Below are 21,004 nucleotides of genomic sequence, written 5' to 3' on the forward strand. Positions count from 1 at the left end.
CCATAAAAATTGTGGAATTGAATGTAGACTATTGATGTGAAAATGCTATCCATTGACAAGCAGTTCAAACACAGGCAGAGTAAAGATAATATATAATGGCTTCAATTTTGTGAGAACGTACAGGACACTGACCAGCGCACTAGGTTCCACCGAGATTTGAACTCGAATCACTGGATTCAGAGTCCAGAGTGCTAACCATTACACCATGGAACCCTGGTAGTTAAAAATAGTATACAAAATGATGATAGAGTCTACAAGTCCACCTTGGAAGACAGTGAAGTGCTTTGACAGTTCTAAAACAGGCATGAATACATGCGGTCTATGCTCATGGAGATTTTTGCTAGAGATAAAATAGCAAGATTTGGTGACCATACTAGTCTTCGAAGCATTTGATCTGTGGTACGACATTGCAAATGCATTGATCTCAATTAACAAATGGTAAATACGATGAGGATGGGATTCGAACCCACGCGTGCAGAGCACAATGGATAAGCAGTCCATCACCTTAACCACTCGGCCACCCCATCACACCGAGTACACACTGTGTAAGAAAAATTTTTCGGGGAGATGGTGTAGGACACTCAACATTAAACCAGCATTGGATCCTGGTCCGACATTGCCAATGAATTGATCTCAATTGACAAAGCTAACCGATGAGGATGGGATTCTAACCTACGCGTGCAGAGCACAATGGATTAGCAGTCCATCACCTTAACGACTCGGCCACCCCATCTGCAGTGTACCATAAAAATTGTGGAATTGAATGTAGACTATTGATGTGAAAATGCTATCCATTGACAAGCAGTTCAAACACAGGCAGAGTAAAGATAATATAGAATGGCTTCAATTTTGTGAGAACGTACAGGTCACTGACCAGCGCACTAAGTTCCACCGAGATTTGAACTCGGATCACTGGATTCAGAGTCCAGAGTGCTAACCATTACACCATGGTAGTTAAAAATAGTATACAAAATGATGATAGAGTCTACAAGTCCACCTTGGAAGACAGTGAAGTGCTTTGACAGTTCTAAAACAGGCATGAATGCATGCGGTCTATGCTCATGGAGATTTTTGCTAGAGATAAAATAGCAAGATTGTGGTGACCATACTAGTCTTCGAAGCATTTGATCCGTGGTACGACATTGCAAATGCATTGATCTCAATTAACAAATGGTAAATACGATGAGGATGGGATTCGAACCCACGCGTGCAGAGCACAATGGATTAGCAGTCCATCACCTTAACCACTCGGCCACCCCATCACACTGAGTACACACTGTGTACCAAAAAAAAAGTGGAATTTAATATAGTCTGTTGTCAAAACATTATCAATTGAACAGCAGTTATAACACAGGCAGAATATTGATATTCAATAATGACCTCAATTCGGGGAGATGGTGTAGGACACTAAACATTAAACCAGCATTGGATCCCTGGTCCGACATTACCAATGCATTGCTCTCAATTGACAAAGCTAACCGATGAGGATGGGATTCGAACCCACGCGTGCAGAGCACAATGGATTAGCAGTCCATCACCTTAACCACTCGTCCACCCCATCACACCGAGTATACACTGTGTACCAAAAAAAATTCAGGGAGATGGTGTAGGACACTCAACATTAAACCAGCATTGGATCCTGGTCCGACATTGCCAATGAATTGATCTCAATTGACAAAGCTAACCGATGAGGATGGGATTCTAACCTACGCGTGCAGAGCACAATGGATTAGCAGTCCATCACCTTAACGACTCGGCCACCCCATCTGCAGTGTACCATAAAAATTGTGGAATTGAATGTAGACTATTGATGTGAAAATGCTATCCATTGACAAGCAGTTCAAATACAGGCAGAGTAAAGATAATATATAATAGCTTCAATTTTGTGAGAACGTACAGGACACTGACCAGCGCACTAGGTTCCACCGAGATTTGAACTCGAATCACTGGATTCAGAGTCCAGAGTGCTAACCATTACACCATGGAACCCTGGTAGTTAAAAATAGTATACAAAATGATGATAGAGTCTACAAGTCCACCTTGGAAGACAGTGAAGTGCTTTGACAGTTCTAAAACAGGCATGAATACATGCAGTCTATGCTCATGGAGATTTTTGCTAGAGATAAAATAGCAAGATTTGGTGACCATACTAGTCTTCGAAGCATTTGATCTGTGGTACGACATTGCAAATGCATTGATCTCAATTAACAAATGGTAAATACGATGAGGATGGGATTCGAACCCACGCGTGCAGAGCACAATGGATTAGCAGTCCATCACCTTAACCACTCGGCCACCCCATCACACCGAGTACACACTGTGTAAGAAAATTTTTTCGGGGAGATGGTGTAGGACACTCAACATTAAACCAGCATTGGATCCTGGTCCGACATTGCCAATGAATTGATCTCAATTGACAAAGCTAACCGATGAGGATGGGATTCTAACCTACGCGTGCAGAGCACAATGGATTAGCAGTCCATCACCTTAACGACTCGGCCACCCCATCTGCAGTGTACCATAAAAATTGTGGAATTGAATGTAGACTATTGATGTGAAAATGCTATCCATTGACGAGCAGTTCAAACACAGGCAGAGTAAAGACAATATAGAATGGCTTCAATTTTGTGAGAACGTACAGGTCACTGACCAGCACACTAGGTTCCACCGAGATTTGAACTCGGATCACTGGATTCAGAGTCCAGAGTGCTAACCATTACACCATGGAACCCTTGTAGTTAAAAGTATACAAAATGATGACAGAGTCTACAAGTCCACCTTGGAAGACAGTGAAGTGCTTTGACAGTTCTAAAACAGGCATGAATACATGCGGTCTATGCTCATGGAGATTTTTGCTAAAGATAAAATAGCAAGATTGTGGTGACCATACTAGTCTTCGAAGCATTTGATCCGTGGTACGACATTGCAAATGCATTGATCTCAATTAACAAATGGTAAATACGATGAGGATGGGATTCGAACCCACGCGTGCAGAGCACAATGGATTAGCAGTCCATCACCTTAACCACTCGGCCACCCCATCACACTGAGTACACACTGTGTACCAAAAAAAAAGTGGAATTTAATATAGTCTGTTGTCAAAATATTATCAATTGAACAGCAGTTATAACACAGGCAGAATATTGATATTCAATAATGACCTCAATTCGGGGAGATGGTGTAGGACACTAAACATTAAACCAGCATTGGATCCCTGGTCCGACATTACCAATGCATTGCTCTCAATTGACAAAGCTAACCGATGAGGATGGGATTCGAACCCACGCGTGCAGAGCACAACGGATTAGCAGTCCATCACCTTAACCACTCGGCCAAAAATGGGGCAAAAGGGACTGCCCGGCGGGGGGAAAAAGAAAAAAAGAGAAAGGAAAGAGGGGGGAAAGAGGGAGAAAGAAAAGGAGGAAAAAAGGAGGAGAACGTACACTATATCATTTTTTTATCTATTCTCTTACCTTCTCAACATTGTTTACACACAGTTATGCACTTATTGCAAGGTTTATCATCACTTACATTTTCATGTATCTTGCGGGATTCGAACCGATGCTGTGGCAATATCGGAAGTATACATGCAATGCATTTTGGGTAACGTAGTCATTTTTTAACACAGGAACTCTTTTTCCATTCAAATCACCAAAGTAATAAGACTGTGATCATGCAATTATGCACATGAATGCATTTAATATGATGAAATGAATATAATACAATATTCAAATAATTAACTCAAAATGTCATATGCTACATTTAAAGTTACAACAGCATTAACAGTCTATAACTGTAAATGTAAATAACTCCCCCATCATGTTTCCCCTAACCTCAATTATTTGAGAGACTACATCTGTGCAGCACAAGTGAATAAAACAAATTCCAAATTGAGCAGCAGAGTGTTGGGTTTTGTGAATAAATGTAAATGATTCTGGCTTTGGTTTTCACAATCACATTAAATGGATGACACTCACTGTCCTGTTATTCAAGAGGAAATTAAATAAAAACACGAAGGCTCAAATAAAATGATTAAACTTTATTGTAACAGGCAGACAACACAGAATATCCAGAACACAGAATATATATCTATATATATATATATATATTATACAGGAGACACTGACCATGGAAGGTCTTGTAACACACACACACACACACACACACGCACACTGGTTCATACACATAGTTATGTACATGCCCGTCCCTCCCCTTTCACTGAAACAGAAGTCACTGGCCCCACACACACACACACACACTCACTCACTCACTCACTCACTCACTCACTCACTCACTCACTCACTCACTCACTCACTCACTCACTCACACCCCACACACACACCAGGTCAACACCCAACTAGTGGACCAAAAACCAACTTACTGGCCTGGTGGGTCCGAGGCTTCGGGCGGGATCTGATCAGCTCTGGTTCTGCAGAGAGAAAGCTGTGGAAACATGAGGAGATCTCAGTGGATTTTTCCATGACAACAGATAGGGAGACAGACACGAACAACACAGAGACAGACAGACAAACAACAGAGAGCGAGACAATGGTGACTATAGCTACCCTCCAGTCATCCAGGGTCTGTCCTGACTCTGGACAGTACCACCGCCCCTTCTGCTGGGTGTGTCCAGTCCGCTTGCTTTTGTCCTGGCCACACCCCTTGCAGGTGTAGTGATATTTCTCCTTTGTCAGCCTCTTACGTGGCGGTTCCCCCCTTGCCATTAGGTCCTCATCCTCCTGGGCTGCTTTGTTCAGCCTCCAGGCACGTTGCCTTGGCTTGGCACCTGGAAGGCACTCTGGAGGAGCTTGCAATTGAGGAGCAGGCGTAGATGGAAAGTGGGGAAATGGGGGAGGATATGGAATAGGAGGGGCATGGGTGAATGGCATGTGTGGATAGGGGGGAGCATACGGAAAAGGAGGAGCATGGGTAAATGGAAAGTGGGGAAATGGGGGAGCATATGAAAAAGGAGGAGCTTGCTGGAACGGAGCTGGCCCAAATTGTGGAGGGAACTGAGGAGGTGGAGGTGGCGGAGGGATGACAACATGCTTGTTTGCCGCTAGAGTGCGCTGGCGGGGGAAAGCTTCCCCCTCGCGGTTTTCTGGCTCCTCAAACGTCATCTCTTCATGTGCATGTTGCACAGGGGCAGCCGGGAGAGTGTTGATTGGAGGGAGAGGCTCCTTGGCCAGGTACAGCTGTTGAGGGAGAACAGTGCCTTGCAGCAGCATGTTCCTGTCCTTCCTCTTGTCCCTCCTAAGCAGCCTACAAGACAAACATTCATTATTTTACATGTGTAAGCCTATCCTCCCTCCCTAAGGTTATTACATACAGTGTATTACATATTTCTAACAAGCATGCAGGTGGAGGTTTTTCTTGAGGTTAAATATTTATATACTGTCTTGGCTGTATGGGGAAGGTAAATGAAATAACACATACCATGCAGAGACCGTGGTGGTGTTCACCGGCAACAGAGCCAGCGTCGTCTGGACCACGATAACCCTGCTGTCCTCCAGCAGCTGTCTAATGTGGCTGTAGACAGTCACAATCGACTGAGGGATGGGCAGGGTTTTCCCCTTCTTGTCCTTGGGCCTGTTGCGTGACTGCTCAAACTCCTTGGCCAGTCTGAGGCAGACACACTCACTGACCCTGTGGTCTTCGGGGTCCTGGGCTGCTTGGCCGTGAGTCATGTATAGTCTGTGGGAGAGAAGTATGATATGATCTGGACTGTGAACAAGGATGTAAAGTCATGAAGAACCAAGTAACAATGTCAATAGGGATTGCAAAGGATTGCAATAAAGTAATTTACACTTAATAAATACTTTTCAGTGACATGTTGCTGTCTCTTAATCAATGATTTGTATTGAACCAAAATGATAGCAAATTGTGGTCAAGCACCTCTCTGCCGCCTGCTGTCCAGGAGCAGAGCCACTCGGCTTCCTCGATGCTCTCCACGGTCCTCCTGATGCCCGTGCTTTCTTCCTAGCCTTCTGGGTGTAGCTGAACGGTGAAAGAGACATACATATTCTTCATTCATTCCATGGATGTATGTTTAATTCTGGTGTACAAAATAATTACTATTTTGTACCTTGAAGGCTTCTGGTCCATGGCATGGAGAGCTGTGTACAGGTGGACTATGTCTGCCTCCTCCTTGGCTGACAAGGCGGTGATTGTGCGATTCAAGCCAACTAGGTAGGCTGACAGGGCATCAACCGCATCCCATCCCACAACGCCCCTTGAGTCACATTGGCTGGTCTGTGCAAGTGAGAAAAAGAAAAACCAAGCAAATAAATGTACATTCTTGTTTCTAATGTGAGCAATGCTGATTTTACATTCATTTATCTTATTAAAATGTAACCACATTTACTTGAGTCAAATATAGTGTTTTTGAGTAAGGTGTTATAGAAAGTGTTATTGACCTGTGTGACGAGGGGTCCGGGTTCAGCGTCATCCTCCACAGCACTTGGAGGATCACCAGGCGACTGGCAGACAATGTCAGGCATGCTGATGGTGTCATCTGGCTCATCCTCCTCCTCAATCACCTGCGAGGGGACTTCAGGGACATGCACCTGCACCTGCAAGGGGATTTCAGAGACCTGTGACCACATTTACTTGAGTCAAATATAGTGTTTTTGAGTAAGGTGTTATAGAAAGTGTTATTGACCTGTGTGACGAGGGGTCCGGATTCAGCGTCACCCTCCACAGCACTTGGAGGATCACCAGGCGACTGGCAGACAATGTCCGGCATGCAGATGGTGTCATCTGGCTCATCCTCCTCCTCAATCACCTGCGAGGGGACTTCAGGGACCCGCGATGGAGCCAGCAGCAGGTCACCTCTGTTGGTCTGGGCCAATAAATATTCCACTGCTATGCGCTCGCCTGTAACCAGTATAAACACAAAGATGAAGAAAGGACATACATACACACATCCATCTCCTACATGAATAGCACAATCTTCGCACAACAGAAATGCATGTCCTCTGAATAGGGGGGTGCCTAAGAAAAAGAGGAGGAGGGGATGTAATACTCTGGTCAATCAGTGTTGCTCTGAGATCTCTCTTACTAGTAGGTTTCCCGGGTGGAGTGAACTCTGACACCAGAGCACAACCATGGACGCGCCGGCTGAGGTTGTTCAGATGGGACATCAAGCGAACATCAAAGCTTCTTAGGGTTGAGGCCCCCTCCACGTCTACTGCCTCCTTGGCCCGGCCCATGTTCCACCTCGATACCCCCTCCAGCATATACATTTGCATATGCACAGCATTGCACCGCCAGCCTAAGAAACAAAATACTCTGTTCAGTCAACCATTATTGTAAAGTGAAGACATATGAATACCCGACAGTGGTAATTGTGTTATTTTGAATAATTGAACAACACATACTCAGTCATAACAGAAAATAACATTTTAAAAAGACATACAATACAGTAAGTATGCCTAGATGTGAATGTACCTGGAATGAATGCACACTGGTGTCGGTGGAAACTCTCCAGGGAGGAGGACCCCCTACCACACCTGAGGACATCCAACTCCTTGCCGCCCTTCCGGAGTGTCCCCACCTTCATGTACAGCAATACACCTGCAGGGTCTTGGAGGCACTCCAGGTGCTTCTGCTGCTTCTCCCAGACGTGGCGCATGCTGTCATGGTTCACCAGACGCAGTCCTGTGGTGTCCGTCAGGTCCCACATGGATTCCAGGAGCCCGGAAATCATGCGCCGCATCTCCTCCACTCCACGCGTTCTCCTCCTGCAGTGCCTCTTCAGTTCCCCTGGGCTGATGGATGCAAGGAGCTGTTCCTCAGTTGGGGGGTGTCCACTGTGGCTGTTCCTCCACTCCCCTCTCTTGGCCTCCTTCAGGCGTTGCACATCCGTCTGGTCCCATTCGAAAATGCAGGAGGAAATCTTGGCACAAAAGGTGCCATAGAGAGGGTGGTGCTCCGTAGTGAGGCCGCAGTTAAAGCGCCTCATGAAGTGCCAGCTGTCCAGCCGCACTGTAGACTTCCACGGGTGAAACAGCTTTGCCACAGAAGACACACCTGTGAAAAACAACCATTCATAATAACATAGACCACAACATCTGTGTGTGGTTACACCATAAGTAAACTCCCAATTGCCTGTGCCACTTCTCCCCCAAGTGACATTTGTATTAAATAAATACATTTAATACAAATGGTTCTAACCGTGTGTGTGTGTGTGTGTGTGTGTTTGTGTGTGTGTGTGTGTGAGCGAGCGAGAGAGAGAGAGAGAGCAATTTTCACCCACCTGACTGGCTGCAACAGTCCCGGTCGACATAGATGACCTCAGGTTCAGCTTGGCCAGCGTTCTGGTAACGAGTGACTATCCCTTGGCACAGATCCTCCAATCCTGCACCTTCACCCGTTGTCAAAACTGAATTCAACACCTGGCCAAACTCATTTCCAATGTTGGTCATCCAAGCAGCACTGTCCCCGATCACGCCAGCCAGCTTCTTGGTGATCTGTAAAACACAACACAAGCACTAAGAAGTAAACCAATTTCCTGTAATTATACATGTTATATTTTACGTACTTTTTTACTGTTGAAACCCTTACCTTCTTTGTTGAATCCATCTTCAGAATTCTGCCATAGGTGGATGTGATCACCCCCTTCATCTCATCCACATGGCTGAGGATGTCATTGGAGTGGACCGTCTCGAACCATTGGGCGAGTGGAAGGGGCCTGAAGGGTGGTGGAGGAGGATAGGCAGCTGCAGAGGGGACGAAGGTAGCCATCTTCATGTGGTGCTCACAATCCGACAGGTAGCGGATGGTCTGCCGCGCCCACTCCTCGCTGTGAGCTTCCTCTATTGCAGACTGCATGTAGGAGGAGCTGTTCCCGCTGGTCCTTGGCTTCAGGAATGTCATACATCTCCTGTCTAGAGCCAGCTGTGTCGTAAGGACAGCGGGGAACAGGCTCCTGTGTGCCACATCCACCTGTGAAAGAATTTCTTGGCTCCACGGGCAGACCGGCTGTGCGCATTTGCTGCAACGTGGATAGTCCCCTCCCACTAGGTAATAGCGGCTATCCACGTCGATCACCTCCCTGACCTTTCTGTATATCCCGGAGCTGTTCATCCTCAACGAGCACCGTGGGCATTTCAAGGAAATCCCCCACGTTCTCATTGGTGCCCAGATGAACAGCCTCTGCCGGGAGTACCACCCAGGCTCAGGAGGAGATGGTTTGGGCATCAGTGGGGGGTAAAACCAGCAGGCGTGGAGTTTTTGCCTCAGCTGGCCTGTGGGCTCATAGAGGCATTTGGCAACCCACACCTGATCAGCTTCATGAATTACCTTCCGAAACTGCTCTGGAAGAAACCCTTTCCAATTGATTGGAGTAGTAGCAGTGTGGTGTTGTAGTGAAGTGGAGAGAAAAGGATGGACCGGAGATGGCGTTGATGGAAGATCAGATGAAAATGAAGTGGAATGAAAAGGATGGACCGGAGATGGCGTTGACACTTTTGTGGTGGAAGTGCTTTTGTTGGATTGTTGCGGTGATGGCGTAATCATTGTGGCATAGTGAACCTGTTGAATATGATTCAAAAGACCAACAGTACCCTGCACCTTGGCCCCACAGGTGTCACAGGTCTCCTCTGCGTGGTGGTTAGACAGGTGTTCTGAAAAATGTTCTGCCTCCACAAGCTGGTTGCACCCATAGCACTGCACTTCCTGTCGTGCCACTGATGCCCCTGCCTCTGTGTCTCCTCTCCCTGCCTGTGTGTGGGATTGGGATCCTCCTGCCTCCGTGTCTCCTCTCCTGGTCTCCGTGTCTCCACTCCCTGCCTCTGCGTGGGATCGGACTCCCCCTGCATCCTTTTCTCCTCTCCTTGTCTCCGAGCTGACTGCTCGCCCTGCCTCCGTCTCAACTACCCCTGCCTCACTGGACCCAGCTCCTGATGACAGATCTGCTGGCTGGGGGGGGGGAGAAAAAAAGACAGCAAAGGCATCAACATCAGGCATTACTGCAAAATCACTGAAGCCCACCAGAGGAAAAAGCAAACCTGTAAACAATCAATTAGTAAATAACTCACTTACCTTGTGGAATACACAGGGGAAAATAATTTCACATACCTTGTGGAACCCACAGGAGCACTGAAGGCTTCTCCCGAACAGATCCTTTGTAGCACTATGGCTCTGCAGGGGGCAAGCATCTATTTTCTCCAAGGCCTTTTTCCATTTCTTGGCCCCTGGCCGTTTGCCAGTCGAGAAATGGAATTGGCCCTGGGCATATTTTATGCAGATGTCCCTCCAGTAACTGTCTGGCTTTCCTGTCTTAGTCATCTGCAAATTTTAAATATAAAACAGGTTAATGTTGAGCTAGGCTATGTGTGTGTGTACAGACAGACAGAGTGGAGGAAATTATTATAATACATGTGTGTGTGTGTGTGTGTGTGTGTGTGTGTGTATTTATGTAGTAATAATGTTATTATTGTTAATAATTAAACTTGACAAGCATGTCATACATCTGGACACATCTGACATATACATGCCCCAACACATAACCAGGCTCCACTACCGGAGGGGACGAACAAAGCGCTAGTATACACAGCAGTCAGAAGCTCCGTTAGCAAAGTGGCCACACAGGCTACAAAGTTGAATGTCATCATGCTGGCGGGACGAGAAATTAAATCGTTTACTGTTTTGTTTTTTATGGTGTTTCTTTTATGAGTATTAATTAATTAATTAAAGTTTCCAAACCTTTTTCCCGAGTCAGGTTGATGCGGTGAAGAGAATGGCTGCAACTCTAAAGCGATAACCGCGCCCCCTCGGTCACGTGACCTACCTGTTCGGAAAAGTGTTAGGACCTCGTTCGGACCTCCAATGAAACTCAATGGAAATGTGTTCGGACCTGATTAGGAGCTGGTTCGGACCTCGTTCGGAACTGTTCGGACCTTTTGTTATGTGTTAGGACCTCGGAGGCAGTCCAGAAACTGGAACTTACGGCCACCCCATCACACCGAGTATACACTGTGTACCAAAAAAAATTCAGGGAGATGGTGTAGGACACTCAACATTAAACCAGCATTGGATCCTGGTCCGACATTGCCAATGAATTGATCTCAATTGACAAAGCTAACCGATGAGGATGGGATTCTAACCTACGCGTGCAGAGCACAATGGATTAGCAGTCCATCACCTTAACGACTCGGCCACCCCATCTGCAGTGTACCATAAAAATTGTGGAATTGAATGTAGACTATTGATGTGAAAATGCTATCCATTGACGAGCAGTTCAAACACAGGCAGAGTAAAGACAATATAGAATGGCTTCAATTTTGTGAGAACGTACAGGTCACTGACAAGCACACTAGGTTCCACCGAGATTTGAACTCGGATCACTGGATTCAGAGTCCAGAGTGCTAACCATCACACCATGGAACCCTTGTATTTAAAAGTATACAAAATGATGACAGAGTCTACAAGTCCACCTTGGAAGACAGTGAAGTGCTTTGACAGTTCTAAAACAGGCATGAATACATGCGGTCTATGCTCATGGAGATTTTTGCTAAAGATAAAATAGCAAGATTGTGGTGACCATACTAGTCTTCGAAGCATTTGATCCGTGGTACGACATTGCAAATGCATTGATCTCAATTAACAAATGGTAAATACGATGAGGATGGGATTCGAACCCACGCGTGCAGAGCACAATGGATTAGCAGTCCATCACCTTAACCACTCGGCCACCCCATCACACTGAGTACACACTGTGTACCAAAAAAAAAGTGGAATTTAATATAGACTGTTGTCAAAATGTTATCAATTGAACAGCAGTTATAACACAGGCAGAATATTGATATTCAATAATGACCTCAATTCGGGGAGATGGTGTAGGACACTAAACATTAAACCAGCATTGGATCCCTGGTCCGACATTACCAATGCATTGCTCTCAATTGACAAAGCTAACCGATGAGGATGGGATTCGAACCCACGCGTGCAGAGCACAATGGATTAGCAGTCCATCACCTTAACCACTCGGCCACCCCATCACACTGAGTACACACTGTGTACCAAAAAAAAAGTGGAATTTAATATAGTCTGTTGTGAAAATATTATCAATTGAACAGCAGTTATAACACAGGCAGAATATTGATATTCAATAATGACCTCAATTCGGGGAGATGGTGTAGGACACTAAACATTAAACCAGCATTGGATCCCTGGTCCGACATTACCAATGCATTGCTCTCAATTGACAAAGCTAACCGATGAGGATGGGATTCGAACCCACGCGTGCAGAGCACAATGGATTAGCAGTCCATCACCTTAACCACTCGGCCACCCCATCACACCGAGTATACACTGTGTACCAAAAAAAATTCAGGGAGATGGTGTAGGACACTCAACATTAAACCAGCATTGGATCCTGGTCCGACATTGCCAATGAATTGATCTCAATTGACAAAGCTAACCGATGAGGATGGGATTCTAACCTACGCGTGCACAGCACAATGGATTAGCAGTCCATCACCTTAACGACTCGGCCACCCCATCTGCAGTGTACCATAAAAATTGTGGAATTGAATGTAGACTATTGATGTGAAAATGCTATCCATTGACGAGCAGTTCAAACACAGGCAGAGTAAAGACAATATAGAATGGCTTCAATTTTGTGAGAACGTACAGGTCACTGACCAGCACACTAGGTTCCACCGAGATTTGAACTCGGATCACTGGATTCAGAGTCCAGAGTGCTAACCATTACACCTTGGAACCCAGGCATGAATACATGCGGTCTATGCTCATGGAGATTTTTGCTAGAGATAAAATAGCAAGATTTGGTGACCATACTAGTCTTCGAAGCATTTGATCTGTGGTACGACATTGCAAATGCATTGATCTCAATTAACAAATGGTAAATACGATGAGGATGGGATTCGAACCCACGCGTGCAGAGCACAATGGATTAGCAGTCCATCACCTTAACCACTCGGCCACCCCATCACACCGAGTATCCACTGTGTACCAAAAAAAATTCAGGGAGATGGTGTAGGACACTCAACATTAAACCAGCATTGGATCCTGGTCCAACATTGCCAATGAATTGATCTCAATTGACAAAGCTAACCGATGAGGATGGGATTCGAACCCACGCGTGCAGAGCACAATGGATTAGCAGTCCATCACCTTAACCACTCGGCCACCCCATCACACTGAGTACACACTGTGTACCAAAAAAAAAGTGGAATTTAATATAGTCTGTTGTGAAAATATTATCAATGGAACAGCAGTTATAACACAGGCAGAATATTAATATTCAATAATGACCTCAATTCGGGGAGATGGTGTAGGACACTAAACATTAAACCAGCATTGGATCCCTGGTCCGACATTACCAATGCATTGCTCTCAATTGACAAAGCTAACCGATGAGGATGGGATTCGAACCCACGCGTGCAGAGCACAATGGATTAGCAGTCCATCACCTTAACCACTCGGCCACCCCATCACACCGAGTATACACTGTGTACCAAAAAAAATTCAGGGAGATGGTGTAGGACACTCAACATTAAACCAGCATTGGATCCTGGTCCGACATTGCCAATGAATTGATCTCAATTGACAAAGCTAACCGATGAGGATGGGATTCTAACCTACGCGTGCAGAGCACAATGGATTAGCAGTCCATCACCTTAACGACTCGGCCACCCCATCTGCAGTGTACCATAAAAATTGTGGAATTGAATGTAGACTATTGATGTGAAAATGCTATCCATTGACGAGCAGTTCAAACACAGGCAGAGTAAAGACAATATAGAATGGCTTCAATTTTGTGAGAACGTACAGGTCACTGACCAGCACACTAGGTTGATGACAGAGTCTACAAGTCCACCTTGGAAGACAGTGAAGTGCTTTGACAGTTCTAAAACAGGCATGAATACATGCGGTCTATGCTCATGGAGATTTTTGCTAAAGATAAAATAGCAAGATTGTGGTGACCATACTAGTCTTCGAAGCATTTGATCCGTGGTACGACATTGCAAATGCATTGATCTCAATTAACAAATGGTAAATACGATGAGGATGGGATTCTAACCCACGCGTTCAGAGCACAATGGATTAGCAGTCCATCACCTTAACCACTCGGCCACCCCATCACACTGAGTACACACTGTGTACCAAAAAATAAGTGGAATTTAATATAGTCTGTTGTCAAAATATTATCAATTGAACAGCAGTTATAACACAGGCAGAATATTGATATTCAATAATGACCTCAATTCGGGGAGATGGTGTAGGACACTAAACATTAAACCAGCATTGGATCCCTGGTCCGACATTACCAATGCATTGCTCTCAATTGACAAAGCTAACCGATGAGGATGGGATTCGTACCCACGCGTGCAGAGCACAATGGATTAGCAGTCCATCACCTTAACCACTCGGCCACCCCATCACACTGAGTGCACACTGTGTACCAAAAAAAAAGTGGAATTTAATATAGTCTGTTGTGAAAATATTATCAATTGAACAGCAGTTATAACACAGGCAGAATATTGATATTCAATAATGACCTCAATTCGGGGAGATGGTGTAGGACACTAAACATTAAACCAGCATTGGATCCCTGGTCCGACATTACCAATGCATTGCTCTCAATTGACAAAGCTAACCGATGAGGATGGGATTCGAACCCACGCGTGCAGAGCACAATGGATTAGCAGTCCATCACCTTAACCACTCGGCCACCCCATCACACCGAGTATACACTGTGTACCAAAAAAAATTCAGGGAGATGGTGTAGGACACTCAACATTAAACCAGCATTGGATCCTGGTCCGACATTGCCAATGAATTGATCTCAATTGACAAAGCTAACCGATGAGGATGGGATTCTAACCTACGCGTGCAGAGCACAATGGATTAGCAGTCCATCACCTTAACGACTCGGCCACCCCATCTGCAGTGTACCATAAAAATTGTGGAATTGAATGTAGACTATTGATGTGAAAATGCTATCCATTGACAAGCAGTTCAAACACAGGCAGAGTAAAGACAATATAGAATTGCTTCAATTTTGTGAGAACGTACAGGTCACTGACCAGCACACTAGGTTCCACCGAGATTTGAACTCGGATCACTGGATTCAGAGTCCAGAGTGCTAACCATTACACCATGGAACCCTTGTGGTTAGAAGTATACAAAATGATGACAGAGTCTACAAGTCCACCTTGGAAGACAGTGAAGTGCTTTGACAGTTCTAAAACAGGCATGAATACATGCGGTCTATGCTCATGGAGATTTTTGCTAAAGATAAAATAGCAAGATTGTGGTGACCGTACTAGTCTTCGAAGCATTTGATCCGTGGTACGACATTGCAAATGCATTGATCTCAATTAACAAATGGTAAATACGATGAGGATGGGATTCGAACCCACGCGTGCAGAGCACAATGGATTAGCAGTCCATCACCTTAACCACTCGGCCACCCCATCACACCGAGTATACACTGTGTACCAAAAAAAATTCAGGGAGATGGTGTAGGACACTCAACATTAAACCAGCATTGGATCCTGGTCCGACATTGCCAATGAATTGATCTCAATTGACAAAGCTAACCGATGAGGATGGGATTCTAACCTACGCGTGCAGAGCACAATGGATTAGCAGTCCATCACCTTAACGACTCAGCCACCCCATCTGCAGTGTACCATAAAAATTGTGGAATTGAATGTAGACTATTGATGTGAAAATTTTATCCATTGACAAGCAGTTCAAACACAGGCAGAGTAAAGACAATATAGAATGGCTTCAATTTTGTGAGAACGTACAGGTCACTGACCAGCACACTAGGTTCCACCGAGATTTGAACTCGGATCACTGGATTCAGAGTCCAGAGTGCTAACCATTACACCATGGAACCCTTGTGGTTAGAAGTATACAAAATGATGACAGAGTCTACAAGTCCACCTTGGAAGACAGTGAAGTGCTTTGACAGTTCTAAAACAGGCATGAATACATGCGGTCTATGCTCATGGAGATTTTTGCTAAAGATAAAATAGCAAGATTGTGGTGACCATACTAGTCTTCGAAGCATTTGATCCGTGGTACGACATTGCAAATGCATTGATCTCAATTAACAAATGGTAAATACGATGAGGATGGGATTCGAACCCACGCGTGCAGAGCACAATGGATTAGCAGTCCATCACCTTAACCACTCGGCCACCCCATCACACTGAGTACACACTGTGTACCAAAAAAAAAGTGGAATTTAATATAGTCTGTTGTGAAAATATTATCAATTGAACAGCAGTTATAACACAGGCAGAATATTGATATTCAATAATGACCTCAATTCGGGGAGATGGTGTAGGACACTAAACATTAAACCAGCATTGGATCCCTGGTCCGACATTACCAATGCATTGCTCTCAATTGACAAAGCTAACCGATGAGGATGGGATTCGAACCCACGCGTGCAGAGCACAATGGATTAGCAGTCCATCACCTTAACCACTCGGCCACCCCATCACACCGAGTACACACTGTGTAAGAAAAAAAATTCGGGGAGATGGTGTAGGACACTCAACATTAAACCAGCATTGGATCCTGGTCCGACATTGCCAATGAATTGATCTCAATTGACAAAGCTAACCGATGAGGATGGGATTCTAACCTACGCGTGCAGAGCACAATGGATTAGCAGTCCATCACCTTAACGACTCGGCCACCCCATCTGCAGTGTACCATAAAAATTGTGGAATTGAATGTAGACTATTGATGTGAAAATTTTATCCATTGACAAGCAGTTCAAACACAGGCAGAGTAAAGACAATATAGAATGGCTTCAATTTTGTGAGAACGTACAGGTCACTGACCAGCACACTAGGTTCCACCGAGATTTGAACTCGGATCACTGGATTCAGAGTCCAGAGTGCTAACCATTACACCATGGAACCCTTGTGGTTAGAAGTATACAAAATGATGACAGAGTCTACAAGTCCACCTTGGAAGACAGTGAAGTGCTTTGACAGTTCTAAAACAGGCATGAATGCATGCGGTCTATGCTCATGGAGATTTTTGCTAGAGATAAAATAGCAAGATTGTGGTGACCATACTAGTCTTCGAAGCATTTGATCTGTGGTACGACATTGCAAATGCATTGATCTCAATTAACAAATGGTAAATACGATGAGGATGGGATTCGAACCCACGCGTGCAGAGCACAATGGATTAGCAGTCCATCACCTTAACCACTCGGCCACCCCATCACACCGAGTACACACTGTGTAAGAAAAGAATTTCGGGGAGATGGTGTAGGACACTCAACATTAAACCAGCATTGGATCCTGGTCCGACATTGCCAACGAATTGATCTCAATTGACAAAGCTAACCGATGAGGATGGGATTCTAACCTACGCGTGCAGAGCACAATGGATTAGCAGTCCATCACCTTAACGACTCGGCCACCCCATCTGCAGTGTACCATAAAAATTGTGGAATTGAATGTAGACTATTGATGTGAAAATGCTATCCATTGACGAGCAGTTCAAACACAGGCAGAGTAAAGACAATATAGAATGGCTTCAATTTTGTGAGAACGTACAGTTCACTGACCAGCACACTAGGCTCCACCGAGATTTGAACTCGGATCACTGGATTCAGAGTCCAGAGTGCTAACCATTACACCATGGAACCCTTGTAGTTAAAAGTATACAAAATGATGACAGAGTCTACAAGTCCACCTTGGAAGACAGTGAAGTGCTTTGACAGTTCTAAAACAGGCATGAATACATGCGGTCTATGCTCATGGAGATTTTTGCTAAAGATAAAATAGCAAGATTGTGGTGCCCATACTAGTCTTCGAAGCATTTGATCCGTGGTACGACATTGCAAATGCATTGATCTCAATTAACAAATGGTAAATACGATGAGGATTGGATTCGAACCCACGCGTGCAGAGCACAATGGATTAGCAGTCCATCACCTTAACCACTCGGCCACCCCATCACACCGAGTACACACTGTGTACCAAAAAAAAAGTGGAATTTAATATAGTCTGTTGTGAAAATATTATCAATTGAACAGCAGTTATAACACAGGCAGAATATTGATATTCAATAATGACCTCAATTCGGGGAGATGGTGTAGGACACTAAACATTAAACCAGCATTGGATCCCTGGTCCGACATTACCAATGCATTGCTCTCAATTGACAAAGCTAACCGATGAGGATGGGATTCGAACCCACGCGTGCAGAGCACAATGGATTAGCAGTCCATCACCTTAACCACTCGGCCACCCCATCACACCGAGTATACACTGTGTACCAAAAAAAATTCAGGGAGATGGTGTAGGACACTCAACATTAAACCAGCATTGGATCCTGGTCCGACATTGCCAATGAATTGATCTCAATTGACAAAGCTAACCGATGAGGATGGGATTCTAACCTACGCGTGCAGAGCACAATGGATTAGCAGTCCATCACCTTAACGACTCAGCCACCCCATCTGCAGTGTACCATAAAAATTGTGGAATTGAATGTAGACTATTGATGTGAAAATTTTATCCATTGACAAGCAGTTCAAACACAGGCAGAGTAAAGACAATATAGAATGGCTTCAATTTTGTGAGAACGTACAGGTCACTGACCAGCACACTAGGTTCCACCGAGATTTGAACTCGGATCACTGGATTCAGAGTCCAGAGTGCTAACCATTACACCATGGAACCCTTGTGGTTAGAAGTATACAAAATGATGACAGAGTCTACAAGTCCACCTTGGAAGACAGTGAAGTGCTTTGACAGTTCTAAAACAGGCATGAATACATGCGGTCTATGCTCATGGAGATTTTTGCTAAAGATAAAATAGCAAGATTGTGGTGACCATACTAGTCTTCGAAGCATTTGATCCGTGGTACGACATTGCAAATGCATTGATCTCAATTAACAAATGGTAAATACGATGAGGATGGGATTCGAACCCACGCGTGCAGAGCACAATGGATTAGCAGTCCATCACCTTAACCACTCGGCCACCCCATCACACTGAGTACACACTGTGTACCAAAAAAAAAGTGGAATTTAATATAGTCTGTTGTGAAAATATTATCAATTGAACAGCAGTTATAACACAGGCAGAATATTGATATTCAATAATGACCTCAATTCGGGGAGATGGTGTAGGACACTAAACATTAAACCAGCATTGGATCCCTGGTCCGACATTACCAATGCATTGCTCTCAATTGACAAAGCTAACCGATGAGGATGGGATTCGAACCCACGCGTGCAGAGCACAATGGATTAGCGGTCCATCACCTTAACCACTCGGCCACCCCATCACACCGAGTACACACTGTGTAAGAAAAAAATTTCGGGGAGATGGTGTAGGACACTCAACATTAAACCAGCATTGGATCCTGGTCCGACATTGCCAATGAATTGATCTCAATTGACAAAGCTAACCGATGAGGATGGGATTCTAACCTACGCGTGCAGAGCACAATGGATTAGCAGTCCATCACCTTAACGACTCGGCCACCCCATCTGCAGTGTACCATAAAAATTGTGGAATTGAATGTAGACTATTGATGTGAAAATTTTATCCATTGACAAGCAGTTCAAACACAGGCAGAGTAAAGACAATATAGAATGGCTTCAATTTTGTGAGAACGTACAGGTCACTGACCAGCACACTAGGTTCCACCGAGATTTGAACTCGGATCACTGGATTCAGAGTCCAGAGTGCTAACCATTACACCATGGAACCCTTGTGGTTAGAAGTATACAAAATGATGACAGAGTCTACAAGTCCACCTTGGAAGACAGTGAAGTGCTTTGACAGTTCTAAAACAGGCATGAATGCATGCGGTCTATGCTCATGGAGATTTTTGCTAGAGATAAAATAGCAAGATTGTGGTGACCATACTAGTCTTCGAAGCATTTGATCTGTGGTACGACATTGCAAATGCATTGATCTCAATTAACAAATGGTAAATACGATGAGGATGGGATTCGAACCCACGCGTGCAGAGCACAATGGATTAGCAGTCCATCACCTTAACCACTCGGCCACCCCATCACACCGAGTACACACTGTGTAAGAAAAGAATTTCGGGGAGATGGTGTAGGACACTCAACATTAAACCAGCATTGGATCCTGGTCCGACATTGCCAACGAATTGATCTCAATTGACAAAGCTAACCGATGAGGATGGGATTCTAACCTACGCGTGCAGAGCACAATGGATTAGCAGTCCATCACCTTAACGACTCGGCCACCCCATCTGCAGTGTACCATAAAAATTGTGGAATTGAATGTAGACTATTGATGTGAAAATGCTATCCATTGACGAGCAGTTCAAACACAGGCAGAGTAAAGACAATATAGAATGGCTTCAATTTTGTGAGAACGTACAGTTCACTGACCAGCACACTAGGCTCCACCGAGATTTGAACTCGGATCACTGGATTCAGAGTCCAGAGTGCTAACCATTACACCATGGAACCCTTGTGGTTAGAAGTATACAAAATGATGACAGAGTCTACAAGTCCACCTTGGAAGACAGTGAAGTGCTTTGACAGTTCTAAAACAGGCATGAATGCATGCGGTCTATGCTCATGGAGATTTTTGCTAGAGATAAAATAGCAAGATTGTGGTGACCATACTAGTCTTCGAAGCATTTGATCTGTGGTACGACATTGCAAATGCATTGATCTCAATTAACAAATGGTAAATACGATGAGGATGGGATTCGAACCCACGCGTGCAGAGCACAATGGATTAGCAGTCCATCACCTTAACCACTCGGCCACCCCATCACACCGAGTACACACTGTGTAAGAAAAGAATTTCGGGGAGATGGTGTAGGACACTCAACATTAAACCAGCATTGGATCCTGGTCCGACATTGCCAACGAATTGATCTCAATTGACAAAGCTAACCGATGAGGATGGGATTCTAACCTACGCGTGCAGAGCACAATGGATTAGCAGTCCATCACCTTAACGACTCGGCCACCCCATCTGCAGTGTACCA

General features: G+C 44.8%; 1 protein-coding gene and 27 non-coding genes across 28 annotated transcripts; all 28 read right to left on the reverse strand.

Moving 5' to 3' along the window:
- Positions 1 to 1,180: 1,180 nt before the first annotated feature.
- On the reverse strand, positions 1,181 to 1,262 carry AC3HAE_039177 (transfer RNA serine (anticodon GCU)). The gene has a single exon. It is a non-coding gene; the product is annotated as a tRNA-Ser (tRNA).
- Positions 1,263 to 2,221: 959 nt separating this feature from the next.
- AC3HAE_039178 (transfer RNA serine (anticodon GCU)) lies at positions 2,222 to 2,303 on the reverse strand. The gene has a single exon. It is a non-coding gene; the product is annotated as a tRNA-Ser (tRNA).
- A 356-nt stretch (positions 2,304 to 2,659) lies between these two features.
- On the reverse strand, positions 2,660 to 2,731 carry AC3HAE_039179 (transfer RNA glutamine (anticodon CUG)). Its single transcript has one exon. It is a non-coding gene; the product is annotated as a tRNA-Gln (tRNA).
- Positions 2,732 to 2,961: 230 nt separating this feature from the next.
- AC3HAE_039180 (transfer RNA serine (anticodon GCU)) lies at positions 2,962 to 3,043 on the reverse strand. The gene has a single exon. It is a non-coding gene; the product is annotated as a tRNA-Ser (tRNA).
- A 1,261-nt stretch (positions 3,044 to 4,304) lies between these two features.
- On the reverse strand, positions 4,305 to 8,387 carry LOC311368600 (uncharacterized protein). The gene is made up of 9 exons (XM_084487403.1): positions 8,258 to 8,387; positions 7,450 to 8,031; positions 7,061 to 7,273; positions 6,662 to 6,876; positions 6,417 to 6,572; positions 6,086 to 6,252; positions 5,896 to 5,997; positions 5,437 to 5,694; positions 4,305 to 5,262 (listed from the first exon to the last, which is right to left on the reverse strand). The coding sequence occupies exons 2-9, from the start codon at positions 7,961 to 7,963 to the stop codon at positions 4,347 to 4,349; spliced, it is 2,541 nt and encodes an 846-aa protein (XP_084343529.1). The 5' UTR covers positions 7,964 to 8,031; positions 8,258 to 8,387; the 3' UTR covers positions 4,305 to 4,346.
- Positions 8,388 to 11,621: 3,234 nt separating this feature from the next.
- Positions 11,622 to 11,703, reverse strand: AC3HAE_039181 (transfer RNA serine (anticodon GCU)). Its single transcript has one exon. It is a non-coding gene; the product is annotated as a tRNA-Ser (tRNA).
- A 217-nt stretch (positions 11,704 to 11,920) lies between these two features.
- Positions 11,921 to 12,002, reverse strand: AC3HAE_039183 (transfer RNA serine (anticodon GCU)). The gene has a single exon. It is a non-coding gene; the product is annotated as a tRNA-Ser (tRNA).
- A 217-nt stretch (positions 12,003 to 12,219) lies between these two features.
- AC3HAE_039185 (transfer RNA serine (anticodon GCU)) lies at positions 12,220 to 12,301 on the reverse strand. Its single transcript has one exon. It is a non-coding gene; the product is annotated as a tRNA-Ser (tRNA).
- Positions 12,302 to 12,875: 574 nt separating this feature from the next.
- AC3HAE_039186 (transfer RNA serine (anticodon GCU)) lies at positions 12,876 to 12,957 on the reverse strand. Its single transcript has one exon. It is a non-coding gene; the product is annotated as a tRNA-Ser (tRNA).
- Positions 12,958 to 13,081: 124 nt separating this feature from the next.
- Positions 13,082 to 13,163, reverse strand: AC3HAE_039187 (transfer RNA serine (anticodon GCU)). Its single transcript has one exon. It is a non-coding gene; the product is annotated as a tRNA-Ser (tRNA).
- Positions 13,164 to 13,380: 217 nt separating this feature from the next.
- AC3HAE_039188 (transfer RNA serine (anticodon GCU)) lies at positions 13,381 to 13,462 on the reverse strand. Its single transcript has one exon. It is a non-coding gene; the product is annotated as a tRNA-Ser (tRNA).
- Positions 13,463 to 14,627: 1,165 nt separating this feature from the next.
- On the reverse strand, positions 14,628 to 14,709 carry AC3HAE_039189 (transfer RNA serine (anticodon GCU)). The gene has a single exon. It is a non-coding gene; the product is annotated as a tRNA-Ser (tRNA).
- A 356-nt stretch (positions 14,710 to 15,065) lies between these two features.
- Positions 15,066 to 15,137, reverse strand: AC3HAE_039190 (transfer RNA glutamine (anticodon CUG)). Its single transcript has one exon. It is a non-coding gene; the product is annotated as a tRNA-Gln (tRNA).
- A 230-nt stretch (positions 15,138 to 15,367) lies between these two features.
- Positions 15,368 to 15,449, reverse strand: AC3HAE_039191 (transfer RNA serine (anticodon GCU)). Its single transcript has one exon. It is a non-coding gene; the product is annotated as a tRNA-Ser (tRNA).
- Positions 15,450 to 15,805: 356 nt separating this feature from the next.
- AC3HAE_039192 (transfer RNA glutamine (anticodon CUG)) lies at positions 15,806 to 15,877 on the reverse strand. The gene has a single exon. It is a non-coding gene; the product is annotated as a tRNA-Gln (tRNA).
- Positions 15,878 to 16,107: 230 nt separating this feature from the next.
- Positions 16,108 to 16,189, reverse strand: AC3HAE_039193 (transfer RNA serine (anticodon GCU)). Its single transcript has one exon. It is a non-coding gene; the product is annotated as a tRNA-Ser (tRNA).
- A 217-nt stretch (positions 16,190 to 16,406) lies between these two features.
- Positions 16,407 to 16,488, reverse strand: AC3HAE_039196 (transfer RNA serine (anticodon GCU)). Its single transcript has one exon. It is a non-coding gene; the product is annotated as a tRNA-Ser (tRNA).
- A 356-nt stretch (positions 16,489 to 16,844) lies between these two features.
- Positions 16,845 to 16,916, reverse strand: AC3HAE_039197 (transfer RNA glutamine (anticodon CUG)). Its single transcript has one exon. It is a non-coding gene; the product is annotated as a tRNA-Gln (tRNA).
- Positions 16,917 to 17,146: 230 nt separating this feature from the next.
- AC3HAE_039198 (transfer RNA serine (anticodon GCU)) lies at positions 17,147 to 17,228 on the reverse strand. The gene has a single exon. It is a non-coding gene; the product is annotated as a tRNA-Ser (tRNA).
- Positions 17,229 to 17,584: 356 nt separating this feature from the next.
- On the reverse strand, positions 17,585 to 17,656 carry AC3HAE_039199 (transfer RNA glutamine (anticodon CUG)). Its single transcript has one exon. It is a non-coding gene; the product is annotated as a tRNA-Gln (tRNA).
- A 529-nt stretch (positions 17,657 to 18,185) lies between these two features.
- On the reverse strand, positions 18,186 to 18,267 carry AC3HAE_039200 (transfer RNA serine (anticodon GCU)). Its single transcript has one exon. It is a non-coding gene; the product is annotated as a tRNA-Ser (tRNA).
- A 356-nt stretch (positions 18,268 to 18,623) lies between these two features.
- On the reverse strand, positions 18,624 to 18,695 carry AC3HAE_039201 (transfer RNA glutamine (anticodon CUG)). Its single transcript has one exon. It is a non-coding gene; the product is annotated as a tRNA-Gln (tRNA).
- A 230-nt stretch (positions 18,696 to 18,925) lies between these two features.
- On the reverse strand, positions 18,926 to 19,007 carry AC3HAE_039202 (transfer RNA serine (anticodon GCU)). Its single transcript has one exon. It is a non-coding gene; the product is annotated as a tRNA-Ser (tRNA).
- A 217-nt stretch (positions 19,008 to 19,224) lies between these two features.
- AC3HAE_039203 (transfer RNA serine (anticodon GCU)) lies at positions 19,225 to 19,306 on the reverse strand. The gene has a single exon. It is a non-coding gene; the product is annotated as a tRNA-Ser (tRNA).
- A 356-nt stretch (positions 19,307 to 19,662) lies between these two features.
- On the reverse strand, positions 19,663 to 19,734 carry AC3HAE_039204 (transfer RNA glutamine (anticodon CUG)). Its single transcript has one exon. It is a non-coding gene; the product is annotated as a tRNA-Gln (tRNA).
- A 230-nt stretch (positions 19,735 to 19,964) lies between these two features.
- AC3HAE_039205 (transfer RNA serine (anticodon GCU)) lies at positions 19,965 to 20,046 on the reverse strand. The gene has a single exon. It is a non-coding gene; the product is annotated as a tRNA-Ser (tRNA).
- Positions 20,047 to 20,402: 356 nt separating this feature from the next.
- Positions 20,403 to 20,474, reverse strand: AC3HAE_039208 (transfer RNA glutamine (anticodon CUG)). The gene has a single exon. It is a non-coding gene; the product is annotated as a tRNA-Gln (tRNA).
- A 230-nt stretch (positions 20,475 to 20,704) lies between these two features.
- Positions 20,705 to 20,786, reverse strand: AC3HAE_039209 (transfer RNA serine (anticodon GCU)). Its single transcript has one exon. It is a non-coding gene; the product is annotated as a tRNA-Ser (tRNA).
- Positions 20,787 to 21,004: the final 218 nt, after the last annotated feature.

The sequence above is a fragment of the Micromesistius poutassou genome (assembly GCF_964030765.1).
Source record: "Micromesistius poutassou genome assembly, chromosome: 23".
NCBI classification, from domain to species: Eukaryota; Metazoa; Chordata; class Actinopteri; order Gadiformes; family Gadidae; genus Micromesistius; species Micromesistius poutassou.